The sequence below is a fragment of the Diabrotica virgifera genome, chromosome 5, assembly GCF_917563875.1.
Source record: "Diabrotica virgifera virgifera chromosome 5, PGI_DIABVI_V3a".
Lineage (NCBI taxonomy): Eukaryota > Metazoa > Arthropoda > Insecta > Coleoptera > Chrysomelidae > Diabrotica > Diabrotica virgifera.
This window is the reverse complement of record NC_065447.1, coordinates 185570983-185584332: the sequence shown is the minus strand read 5'-3', so window position 1 is coordinate 185584332 and position 13350 is coordinate 185570983. Positions and strand designations below refer to the sequence as shown.

At 31.6% G+C, this 13350-nt stretch overlaps 1 protein-coding gene and 1 long non-coding RNA gene across 2 annotated transcripts in view; both read left to right on the top strand.

The window, feature by feature from the left end:
- The first annotated feature begins 4288 nt into the window (after nucleotides 1–4288).
- LOC126885237 (uncharacterized) lies at nucleotides 4289–6238 on the top strand. The gene is made up of 2 exons (XR_007698347.1): nucleotides 4289–4706; nucleotides 5956–6238. It is a non-coding gene; the product is annotated as an uncharacterized LOC126885237 (long non-coding RNA).
- A 5898-nt stretch (nucleotides 6239–12136) lies between these two features.
- LOC114328571 (mitoferrin-1-like) overlaps nucleotides 12137–13350 on the top strand; it is a 110636-nt gene continuing 109422 nt past the window's right edge. The window contains exon 1 of the mRNA XM_028277457.2: nucleotides 12137–13075. Coding sequence (XP_028133258.1) covers nucleotides 12959–13075 — 117 coding nt within the window. The 5' untranslated portion in view covers nucleotides 12137–12958. The remainder of the gene's footprint in view (nucleotides 13076–13350) is intronic.

Sequence of the window (13350 nt, the reverse complement as noted above, 5' to 3'; positions counted from 1 at the left end):
CTACTTGTACCGTTTGTTGTGCGCATGTTCGTAATTGTATCGCCCAGTTATCGTCCCATGACGGTAATCATATATTTGTCATTTTTGTTGGTGACAGCTTGTGTGCTTTTAGTCGATCAAAGGCTCAAAAACTTTAAAGAATTAAATCCTAGTGCGCAAGTCAGTCCAACCAGCACATTATGCATTTGCCCGATTACTGAAATGATCATCACGAAACCGTCACTGAAAGATCCCAATTCTTGTTGGAACAGTGGGAAGGACGATCCGATGACGATCATATTTTTGTTGGAATGGATTTTGTTTACTGCGCAGAAGCGTTACCGTTTCGTGACGGTTCTCGGTCGTGTTGGAACAAACCTAATAGTGTTCAGTTTTGTTTAAAAATGAAATTTCCAAAATTTTACGCTTCAAAAACTCGTAATAACTTAGAAATACAAATTTAAAGTCTTCTGCAGTATAAAAAGTTCAAACGACCCGTGACGTCACATAGTTTTATTATATAGTATGATTATGGTTCTCACCGGAGGGACCGCAGACGTTCGGATACAATACATTTTGCAAAGACAATGACGTCGACTTTGCAAAGTAACAAGACACTTACTCAACACACACACTACACATTACATCTGAGTTAGTGTTAAGTTATACAATTACGTGGCTAAAGGTTCTAGTTCTAAACCAAGGCCAGAATCAGAGAGAAAGAAAAATGATTATGGTTATATTTAGGTATATTCTACTTCTTCTTCTTTAGTTTATTTGCCTCCACCTACTTGGGTATTTGGCTAGCTCATCGTCGCGGAACAAGGGAAAAATATTTATATTCTAATGACATTTATCGTAGGTCATTGTAATAATATATATACCAGTTTGTTGAGATTGGAGTTTGATACAGTTTTTGAAGGAAAGGAAATAAGGTTTTCTATGGAAAATAAAACCATTTTGTAAAAGTACAAGTTTTCTATGAATAGTTCAAACGATCAAAACACTTGTGACGTCACATAACTGTATTTTCTACTGACGTTTATAATGTCTAATTTAAAATTATACAGTGATGAGCGCGCTAATAACCGGCAAAATAGCTCAAAAGATGGAAAATATAATACATTGCGAAACAAAAAGAGATGAAACTAGTGGAGGTGGAAATTATCGTTATAAACGTCTAAAATAACATTACATTACATAGTTTCCTACCTTTAGACGTATCAGAGGAGTATGACAACTGTCAACTGTGGCACTTGTGACAGTAGAATTTTATAAACTACTTGCAGTCACAGACGTCTAAACGTGGGAAATTATGTAATGTAATATTATTTTAGACGTTTATAACGATAATTTCCAGCTTCACTAGTTTTATCTCTTTTTGTTCCGCAATTATTATGTTTTCCATCTATTGAGCTATTTTGCCGGTTATTAGCGTGCTCATCACTGTATACAATTTTGTTTACTTTGTTGGTGCAGAATGTAAACATATCACCGGGTGACGTCACGACGCGTTTTGGGCTGGCTGATATAATTTGAATTTTTAATCGTCTTTAGGGGACAAACGGAAGACAAACAAAACTTTTTTATCTTTGATACATGTTTTAAATTATGTTCTGTTGTGATTTATAACATTTTTTTGAATTTAAAATTTTATGCAAGTTCCCTATTACGCGAGCGTAAACATTTAAAACTTTGACAAAATGGATCAGTGGTGTAAATGATAAATTAGCCCAGGGCATTTAGGAAAAGATAAATCGATTTTTAACTACATCACCTAGAAACTTGCAACTATTTGCATTGTGTTCAGGATGATATCAGGAAAAAAGTCTACAATATGAAAATGGGTGGAAATGCATAGTTGCATTAATAAAAGAAAAGTGCTTAAAATGCATTCAAAAGTGCATAAACAAGTCAAAATAAGTGTATTAAGGGCCAGATTGTGTCGTGGGCAGATTACTCGTGGGGTTTTTGGGGTCGTTGAGGACGAATATGCCATCAGAACCGACCATCGGAGCACATATGGTGCCCAGGTTCACTGCTAAGTCAAGTCATCTGGAATTTCGAGGGTTTTCTGCAGTAAATTGATGCAAACATATTACTCGGGGGCTTTTGGGGACGCTGAAAAAGAAAAGGCTATCAGAACCGACCCCCGGTAGATCTGTGCCAAAAAACCCTCCAAACTCCAGAAGATAACATGATTCAGCATTGACCTTGGGCACCAGGTGGCCGGTGGTCGATTCTCATATTCATATCATATTCAGCGACCCCAAAACAGCCTAGTAATCATTTGTATGCATTCAGCGACAGTAAGTGACTTGCTGTTGCGTTTAGTAAAGGACATCGCACACATCTTATGGAAAATATAATGTCACTCAAATTCAATAAAATTTATACGAACAGATGCGTTTTAAATTAACGGTCAAATCTTATCATTGCGCCAACTCTATATTTTCAATAATAAGAGCAGAAATTGATATAAATAAATCTGAAATCAAATGGGTACGTACATAAGTTAGAGAGAGAAAAAATATTTTAAAATACCCAAATTGTCGGTACTCCATAAATCAGCGGATTAGTTTCACTAATCCGCTTAGACCCAGCGGGGTTTAAGCTCTTGCGAATAGCACCCAGAGCAATAGTAATTGTAACCGACACTTTTACTGACTCAAAAAATGTGATTTCGATAAACTTTAATTGCAATTTGCGCCGTAATTAATCATAATTAAGAGTTGGCGCAATGATAAGATTTGACCGTTAATTTAAAACGAATCTATTCGTATAAATTTTATTGAATTTGAGTGACATTATATTTTCCATAAGATGTGTGCGGTGTCCTTTCAATTTCCTACTTATCATCGGACTTATTTCGTATGCTTTAACTTTAAATGATGACGCACGGGTAAAAATTCGCGGACTCAATTGTATTTATGGGTTTAGTATACACTCCCACTATTTTCACTAATTCTTCTTTTTTTAGTGGAATATAAAGTTGATTTGAGCAGTTACAGTTAGTAGTGTGAGGTAGGAATTTTTGTGCTGTATGTTTCCTATTCCGAATGTGTCAAAAGTGAAAAATTAGCAACAAAGGGAAACTTTGTATTGAAATTGATGCTAAAATTAAATTCACAGGCAATGATCATAATGACCATTAAACACTATTTATTAATTTGCAAAAATAGCTAAAAAAATCACCATAATAATCTGAATTCGCTCTACCGAGATTCACTTTGACACATTCGGAATTCGCTCCGAGCGTTAACAAAGTGTCAAAGCAAAATCGACCGACCTGCTCATGGTGGCGGTTTTTTGAAATTTTATAAGGACGCTTTGTGTATGTTTAAATGAGACATTTAAAAAAATGTCGTGTCACGCTAGTGATATTATGTATTAATATAAACAGAAAATAAAAACGCACTATAAATTCTTCACTTTCCAATATTGATTATCAGTTTGATTTTGTATGCATAACCTCACTATCGCAGTTTATGTCAATAAATATTTATTAACGAAAAAGAAAATATTTTGTTGCACTATAAATTACAGTATAAATTAATAACTAATGAATTCTAACAATTGTATTCGGTTATTATCACTACAAAATAAAATATTCAAGTTTAACAAAATAATCCCATAAGACTCAATGTTAAAACGTCCTTACAAAATCTGACAGCGTATCACGTGACTGTACGTAGAGGGGAGACGCACGGAGCCAATAGGAAACATACAACACAAAAATTCCTACCTCACACTATTAACTGCTAAAATCAACTTAATCTTTCATTAAAAAAAAGAAGAATTATTAGAAACAGTGGGAGTGTCTACTAATCTCATAAAATTTTGTTGAGTTTATCTCTACAAAATATTTTTATTTTGTACAATAAATAATTTTCTTATTTGTTATAAATACGTTATAATGGTGTAAATAAATAATTATTGATTGGCGTAAGGTTTATGTTATTTTTATGTCTGCTTACTATTAATAATATTGGCTATGAGCAAGTATGTTTGGTTGTGTAGTAATTTCCAATCACTTCTGACAACTGAACTTCCCAAAAAAGAAGTTACTAACGTCAGTGTCAAAGTGAATCTCGGTAGAGCGAATTCTGGCACGGTCAGTGACAACCGCTGAACCGGTTGAGAAATAGTCATACAAGTGAATTTGCCTAAAACCGATAAAATAAAACCAAATACTATAGAAGGGTAATACGTCCAACTCCCACAGAAAACTGGCAGCACGTTGCCACTAGCGCCACTATAGGCTTGGATTGTAACTACATTTTGACAAAGTCAAATTTGCTGTAAACATTCAAATTTTATTAATTTTTGGATAATGAGCTAATTTTTCTAAATTGTGTTTGTACTTTTACACAAAAATGTCTTGCAAAATGAGTGTGGTGTGTGCTATGTACGGTTGTAACAATTATAAACAGCAAAAAGAGTACAAATCATTTTTTAGAATGCCAAAAGATAAAAATTTGTAAGAAATATTTATTGGGAATTGTGTCGATTTTTAAAAGTATTTAGCGGCATGTATTTTAAATTTGACTTAGGCCCGGTCTTTTCATCTCCGGATAAATATGCTCTTATTAGCTATCTGGAGAATAAGTATTTATTCGCCAAATAAAATGTACCCGTCTTTTCACATCAATTTATGTTCCAGTTAGTTATCCTGTAGATAAGCTCATAGAGAAATGTTTTTATTTCTCTATGGATAAGCTTAAAAAGTAAGTTTGGACTCGGAACACATCTGATTTTGTGTTTATTTTATTAATTTCAGCTTTAACCTAACCTAACATAATTAGATTTTCGCATAATGACAGAATCAAAATTATTTTATTTCCATTTTGGAAGAAGGAAATGTAAGTAAATCAAAGAATTGCAACTTAAAAAAATAAGTATATAAAGTCATAAGGTTTAGCAATACATTTCCATATTTTAATCAGACAACAATTTGATTATGGTGAAAAAGTTTACTGGAGATCTTGAACAAGAGGTAAAGCAATTTTAAATTAGTGGAAAACGGTTGATTTGTATGTAAAGAAGACAAAGACAAGTTTATATAAAGACAAGCTAGCTAATGAAACAGATGCAGTGGTAATTTTGTTCACATAATTATAATATATGATTATTAAATCTATTAACTGTTCAATGATGTAAAAATTTGTTAATTTGGGGAAAACTTTTATTTAAATTCAATACTATATTTCTGTAGTGGTATGGCAAAACTTGATATTATGTCTGATTTTAGCCAGAATGAGATTATTTGCTTGATATGCTATTTAGTAAGAGTGTGCTATTTAGTGCTCAAGTTGGTAGAGTTTGGTATGTGTATGATGAAGGTAAAACCCCCTTTTAACTTAAAGTAGAACCCCGATTATCTGGGTGCGGATTATCTGTCCTATGATTTTCTATTACTCAAGTTACATTTTTGAGGTATTATCAAAATAACGTCATCGTAAATCACTTGACGGAAACTTTATATGACGAAAAAGAGACTCATAATGAAAGATTTATTTTTTCTGTTACCTTTTTATGATAGTATATGTATTATACCTAAGCAGTATGTAAATGTTCGGATTATCTGTGCTTTTCAATTATCCGTGCCACCTTCGGTCCCTAGGAGCACGGATAATTTTGGTTGTATTAGGTAGGGCAGAACTTGATGTATTACTTGATTTTTTATGTTGATTACTTTTCGTTTTTGGGTTGGGCAAATTTTCAAAATGCTCTGAAAAGTTAGGCTAGATGGACATATCAATCATTGTCAAAACTCTACAGATTTATAATCCATCCAACTGGTATATTGAATAGTAAACTAGGGCTAAACCAACTATGTATATCAAAACACAATATTTTTAAAGATTGGATAATTTACATGGCAAATTGAAGAATCCCAATAACAAGAATAAAACCTAATTTTAATATTTGTTAGTAGATACCTTTCACTTTTCTAAATAAAAAAAATTGTTACAGATATGACAAACATCTAGAAGATAGAATCCTGCGTTCTTAAAGAAAAAAGCTAGTTCCAGAAGTAAGCTACCAATAATAAACTAGAGAATGTATTACAAGAAAGCTAATACTCAACATAGCTCAATTGCTTCAGATAGAAACACAAAAATGTAAAGGAAAGGGTACAACACAACTGTGCCAGAGAAAATGAAAGGGCAGAAGAGAGACACAAAATTCATTGATTTATTAAATTTAAAAATTGAATTATACAAAGGTCAATTAAATAAAGAATAAAAAAATGATACATGTATATTAATGATCCTTCTATTTACCCTTAAAGCTTGTTACTGACCAGGAGGTACCTATACTATAATAGATATAGTATATCTCATATCGCTCACTAAAGTAATGAGTGAGCCTGCATAGATGTTGTTTCAGATAATTCCAAATAAATTTAACTTAAAACATGTTTCGGCGGCCATTGCAGCTGCTGCCTTATGCAGTCGTCCTCTTCACAAGTATTTTGAATTTTTGAAGTGACAAATAACCTTGACCATCTGTTCCACTTAAACTCTTCTTCTATGCTAAAATTACATGTCCTGTAGCTATTATGTAGTTATGTTATTATTATGTTATTTTGTTATTTGTGAAACGATGTTGTTTGTGTGTGACTCGTGATACTATAAATACTTTTTTTCATGTTATTTATAGTATCATAGATGTTCACACATATAATACTTATGCACGCATATACTTACTACAATCTGAGACACAATTGTCTAGTGATATTGGTAATTTTTTGGGAAGTTAGGTTGCTAGACGTCACTGGAAATTACTACACAAGCAAACATACCAATACTCAGCACCAATATTATTAATAGTAAACAGAGATAAATAACATATACCTACCTTACGCCAATCAATATTTATTTACACCCTTATAACGTATTGATAACAAATGAGAAAATTATTTATTGTACAAAATTAAAATATTTTGAAGAAATAAATTCCACAAAATTTTATGAGTTTAGTACACCTACACTACACTCGCACTATTTCCAATAATTTTTCTTTTTTTTAATGAAGTTGATTTGAGCTTGAGCAGTATTTAATAGTGTGAGGTAGGAATTTTTGTGTTGTATGTTTCCTACTCTGAATCTGTCAAAATGGATCTTGGCTGAGCGAATTTAGTTTAGATACTAAGAAATAAAAAGCAAAAAAAAATACAAAAAAGGAAGTGGAAACTGGAGACATTAAATTAACTAGTAGGTATACTCTTCATTCAGGGCCCTAACCAACTTAAATTAATTTACAAATAGGGAATTAAACAAAAATAAAAAAACCTAATAAGTACTAAATAGGTACTACTTATACTAAATTCACAATCAAGAGACTTCAATGTTACGAAAAGCAGTCCCAAATTATCATTTTCAATGTATATACATTGTATAAATTTCAATTCATGATTTACAAAGTTTATACATTGTAAATCATGATTCGAGGGCGCTCCTCGTAACAATGAAGTGCCTTGGTTTATTTATTTCTACTGCATCTTGATTGTAAATTTAGTATAATAACTTTTATTTTAGTATGTGATTTTTAGTTTAATTAGTTTAGTGTTTAATTTTTTAGTGATTTTTTTATAATAATAGACTTCAATATAATATATATTATCCTAAAATGAGTTCTTATTTTTGTTCTAAGTAGCTTTCACTATTTCCTACTAACACTACATTATAAGGATACATTAACTACCAGGGACTCTGTTACCTTGTAGTTTCCTTGTTTACTGATCCAAAACTAATGAGAATAAATCACAATCTTTACATATTCATTGGCCACTCTTTCCTTATAGAGTGCCTACCACAGAATCTATTGAGGAACGCCATATGCTTTCTTAAGATCAATGAATACCATATGAGGGTATGTTTCTTTATTCCTGTGTTTTCCATCAACTGCCAAATGAAAATTGACATTTGTTGTTGATATGCCCTGCATAAAGCCAAATTGATTATCGGATATTACAGTTTTTTCACATATCCGTCTATCATCTATCTATCTATATAAGGATTTTTACCGATTTTACTTTTAGCTGTCGCCGCCTTCCTTCTTTCAACCAACATCTCAATCGATTACTCTCCCATGTTTTCATGATGTGACTAAGTAGTTTTATGGCCCTGTAGTTTATATATACAGTATGTCCCTGTAAGTTGCAACCATATGGAAAACTTATTTTTTATTATTAATTTTACGAAAAAAAGTTATTCTTCATAAAAATCTCTGCATAGTCCAAAACCTGAGATTCAAACATGAGATATCAAATTTTATGAATATTATACGAGGTATGTCAAGAAATATGAATTTCGCCCAAGAGTAAAGTAGGTAGCTTTATTTTGCACAAAATTGTTATTATAAAAAGTTGTTTAGAAGTAAGAATTACATTCTAATACGCAATTACATTCTTCTAATTAAAAAAAAATTAAAAATTTTTCTTAAATTATTATTGATAACCAATTCTTGATTCTTTATAAAATGTTCTGCATTGTCTAAAACCTAAAAAATATAACCACCTTATATCAAATTTTATCAATTTTATGAGGTGGGTATGGCAAAAAATATGAATTTCGCTCAAGAGTAAAACACCTTTATTTTCCACAATATCGAAAATTGTTATGAAATGTTGTTTAGAATTAAAAACTTTGTTTCAATATGCAATTACATACTTCTGATTGAAATATTCTGAATTATAAAGGTACTTTACTTTTGATCAAAATTCATCTTTTTTTATATACCTCGTATAAAATTGATAAAATTTGATATAAGATGGTTGTATTTTAGGTTTTAGACTATGCAGAACTTTTTATTAAGAATCACATTTTTTCGTAAAATTATTGATAAAGGAATTATCAGAATTGAAATAACTGAAAATAATGTTGGTTTAAAAAAAAAAAATTTCAATTAGAAATATGTAATTGCATATTAGAATGTAGTTCTTAATTCCAAACAACTTTTCATAATATGTAGCAATTTTCCATATTGTGAAAAATAGGCTACTTTACTCTTGAGTGAAATTCATATTTTTTGACATACCTCGTATAAATAATATTCATAACATTTGACATCTGATGGTTGAATCATGTTTTAGACTAAACGATATTTTTATCTTAATCTGTAATCTATATCTGTTTATGAAGAATAACTTTTTTTCATAAAATTAATAATAAAAAAGTTTTCCACATGGTTCCAACTTACAGGGACTGAATTTCTCTTTCCTTGAATTCTTCTTTTCATATCTACACTTTCATTTCTTCTGTTGACTAATACTCCCAAATATTTGAAAGTTTCAACCTTTTCAAAGCTGTGTGCGTCTCTTGTCGTTTCAGTCCTCTCAGTTTGGATTCGTTTTCTATTTCTTGGAAGGTTTTCTTTAATGGTTATATCGTCCCCTGTAGTTTGTACATTGTTATATCGATACATTTTTGGCAAAGTAATGTAAGTGACATTTTATGTTTTTCCATTAAACTAAAGCTATTATTGTTTAGAAGGTACTGCCAAAGTGTATTCTTTTTGTTGTTCCTCTTTCTTTTTCACTGCCCAACATTCAGTTCCGTACATCATAGCCGGTCTTATGGCTGTTTTATAGCATTTTCCCTTCAGCTTAGCTGAAAGAAAGAGGAACAATGAATGCATGTGGCGGAAATGAGAATGCTTAGATGGATGAGTGGAGTGACAAAGAAGGATAAAATTAGAAATGAGTATATTAGGGGAAGTCTAGGTGTGGCACCAATTGATGCCAAAATGAGAGAGCATAGGTTAAGATGGTTTGGTCATGTTCAACGTCGAGACGTTAATCACCCAATACGAAGAATAGCTGAAGTGCAGATTCCTGGAAGGAGTAGGAGAGGAAGACCAAAGAAGACCTGGGGGGAGACAATAAGGCAGGACATGTTGGTAAAGGGGATTAACATTGATATGACCCAAGATAGAATTGTGTGGAGAAATGCAATTAGGAAAGCCGACCCCATATAGGGATAAGGCAAAGAGAATGATGATGTACTGCCAAAGTGTAGTAAGTCTAGAATTATTTCAAACATAATATATCTAGGCTTACAACACTTTGGCAGTACCTTCTAAACAATAATAGAGTTTGTTTAATGGAAAAGGATGATTCGCCAAAAATGTCACTTACGTTACTTTGCCAAAAATGTATCGATATATCTCCCTTGTTTTTGTAAACATGTACTAATATACCTACTGCTTCTCCATTCATATGGCATCCGTCCAACTTCCATATTTCTATTAAATAAACCTATTAGCCAGTGTGTTCCTTTCTCTCCTAATGCCTTCCACACTTCCCCAGGAATATCCTCCGGTTCATTTTCCTTTCTTTATTTTTTGAAGTGCTCGAACCACTTCCTCATGGTTAATGCAAGTTAATAGTAAATTCAAGGTAGGAAGCATATATCAGCATGTCTCACAATCAGGATGAAATAAAAACACAGTATGTATAAGATGGAATGCAACCACAGATATGTGTTTCTGATTCATTAGTCGTCATCAGTATGGTATAGCTAAGTTAAAATAGGTATAAGTTAACCTTTCCTTGTTTGTTTGTTTGAAACATTCTAAACATTTGGTATTTCTTTCCTCAGGTAGCTGTAGCTTCATCTGTGGATGTGTTAGTTGGTGTTCTGGAATCCTCAGGGTCTTCTAACATTATTGCTACAAATTGTTTGTATTGCTACTGTAGTGATCCTTTCGCAAGTTAACATACACCTATTTTAACTTGGCTTTACCGTAATAATGACGACTAATGAGTCAGAAACATGTGTCTGCAGTTGCATTCCATCTTATACATACTTTTTTTTTCATCCTTGTTACAAGACATGCCGATATATACTTTCTAACCTTAAGTTCACTATTAAACTCTCATTAACCATTCCTTGTTTAATTGTTTGAAATGTTCTAAACGTTTGGCATACCTTTCCTCACGCAGCTGTAGCTTCTTCCGTGGATATGTTAGCTATTGCTCTGGAATCCTCAGGGTCTTTTAACATTATTGCCACAAATTTGATGTAATGAGTCAGAAACATGTGTCTGCCAAACATCTATAGAGATATAAAAATGCAACAGGTGTTACCCTAAAAAGATACAGCTATACCAATATGTAAGGAAAGTAGTTCGTCAAATAAACCATTAAAAATGTAAGATATAAACATTTAAACATTAAGTTTGTAAAAAACTAAGTACAGTTAACATTTAAAACTTATTTCAACAGCAAGAGAACAAGTGGTAGCAAACAAGTGTGCATAAAAAAATAATTGTAAATGTATGTAATCCCCAAAAAAAACTCATAATAATACATAACTTTTATTAAAATTAAGTACAATAGTTACTCCAAAAAACACAAATGTACATTTGGCAACATTGAACATGATCAGAATATCCTATATTGTGTGCAAGCGCGCTGGACTTATTTTTCCAAACAATTAATTTTTGGCCATTTTACAATATTATTTATTTTTGTATAATTTAATGCGAAAATAATGAATGGTATTTATAATTTGTTTATATATGTTATAATAACTAAAGGTATTTTGTACTTTGATAGCATTTTAATCTGGCTAGTTTTAAATTTTCCATATTTTATATTTTTTTTTTCAATTGTTTTAAACATTTCTACACTTTTTGTTTGTTCCGTAACAAAAAACATGAAAATTTGCCTTTGTTCCAATTTTTAGGCTAAGTCCAAAAAATTTACGCATTTTTAGTGATCCTTACTAATGTAAACATTTACCCTTACATCTTGTTAGTTGATATCTTTTTAAGGTAACAACTGTTGCATTTTTATATCTCTCTATGGATGTTTGTTTCTTATCAAACCCATTTTTAATAGATTTTTACTGATAGGGCCGAATTCTTTGCCTATTCTCTACATATTGATCGAAAAACCCACCACTTTTGAGTATTCTTTATTTATACAGATGATGGAGAATAAAGGTACAGAATTCGGCTACTTCATCATTTATTGAAGACGTTTTGTTTACCAATGTAGATGAACTGATGTTTACAGATATGTAAACAAAAAGTCTTCACTAAATGGATGAAGTAGCTGACTTCTTTGTCTGTAATCTATATTTTGAGGTTGAAGTCATTAATTTAAAGGGCAGGATAAAAAAAACTCTGTTAATATCAAGCTTTCACAAAATTTATTTGTTTCATTTAGTTTAAAATAAATTATAATTATTTTTTCAGTAAATACAGTGATATTAACAGGAAAAAAACATTGTATAAAAGAAGCATATTATAAAAACTTACGACAGGAGCTTAGTCCATTAAATTTTTAGCACTATCACAAAACATAAAAAACTCCGAATCTTTGGTAGTTACAATGTTTTAATTTTATCTCACCTCACAGTAATAGATTTTGGCACTGAAATGTTTCATAAAAACATGGTATGGTCATCAATTTCAAATGGATTGGCGTAACTGGCGTCGATCTAGATTTAAATCATGTATTTCTGTCTGATTCTGCCACATCATTAAGTTCATTTAGTAATAGCAGATTTACAAAATCCATTTTTATTTCAAAATAAACATATAATAAACGTTAAACATTTGATTAAACACACGCAAAAAGTTAGGTTAATGGATTAACTGACAGATCTTCGATCATTCCATGTCATTCATAGTTTGTGGTTACAATCCATACCACTAGATGGCGCAGTTTTGTTTGCTGCCCAAAATGTAATGGGAAATGTCAAGAGTTGTATGTATTACCCTTCTATAGTATTTGATAAAACGCAGAAGCAACATAACCTCAATTCAGTTTAGCTTCCACTCCACACCACATGACATAAATGACAGTGCAGTTGTGAATGAAGGGTTTAATGGTGGAAATTGTTTAAATGTTAATATATATTTTAATTGGTTAAACATAACATCATTCCATTTTTGTGACAACGTCACTAACCGCTAAATTTTCCCTTTTCTTGTTTTACCGTTTTTAACTTATTTCAACAAGATGAATCCTGGAGATTACGAAACGCTTCCCACCGATAATGTATCATCCCATATGATTGCTGGCGCGATAGCTGGGATTATGGAGCACTGTGTTATGTACCCCCTCGATTCAGTCAAGGTTAGTATCCTGTTGAATCTCCTGTTATTTATATTTATGCATAAATGGACCACTTAACCCGGACTAGTATAATAGGGTTTGAATACCATCCGACTCGATTTAGAGAAATTTAAGTAAATATTTTACGGAAATAGTTTATTATGTACCCGGTGTTGTTTTCTCTATCATTGTAGACAAGTTAATATTCAGAGACTTTAAATACCAATGCAATTATAATTGATGAATTATATTCTTTCAATTTCTAGGAATTTGTGGTTAATATAGTTCTATCATAT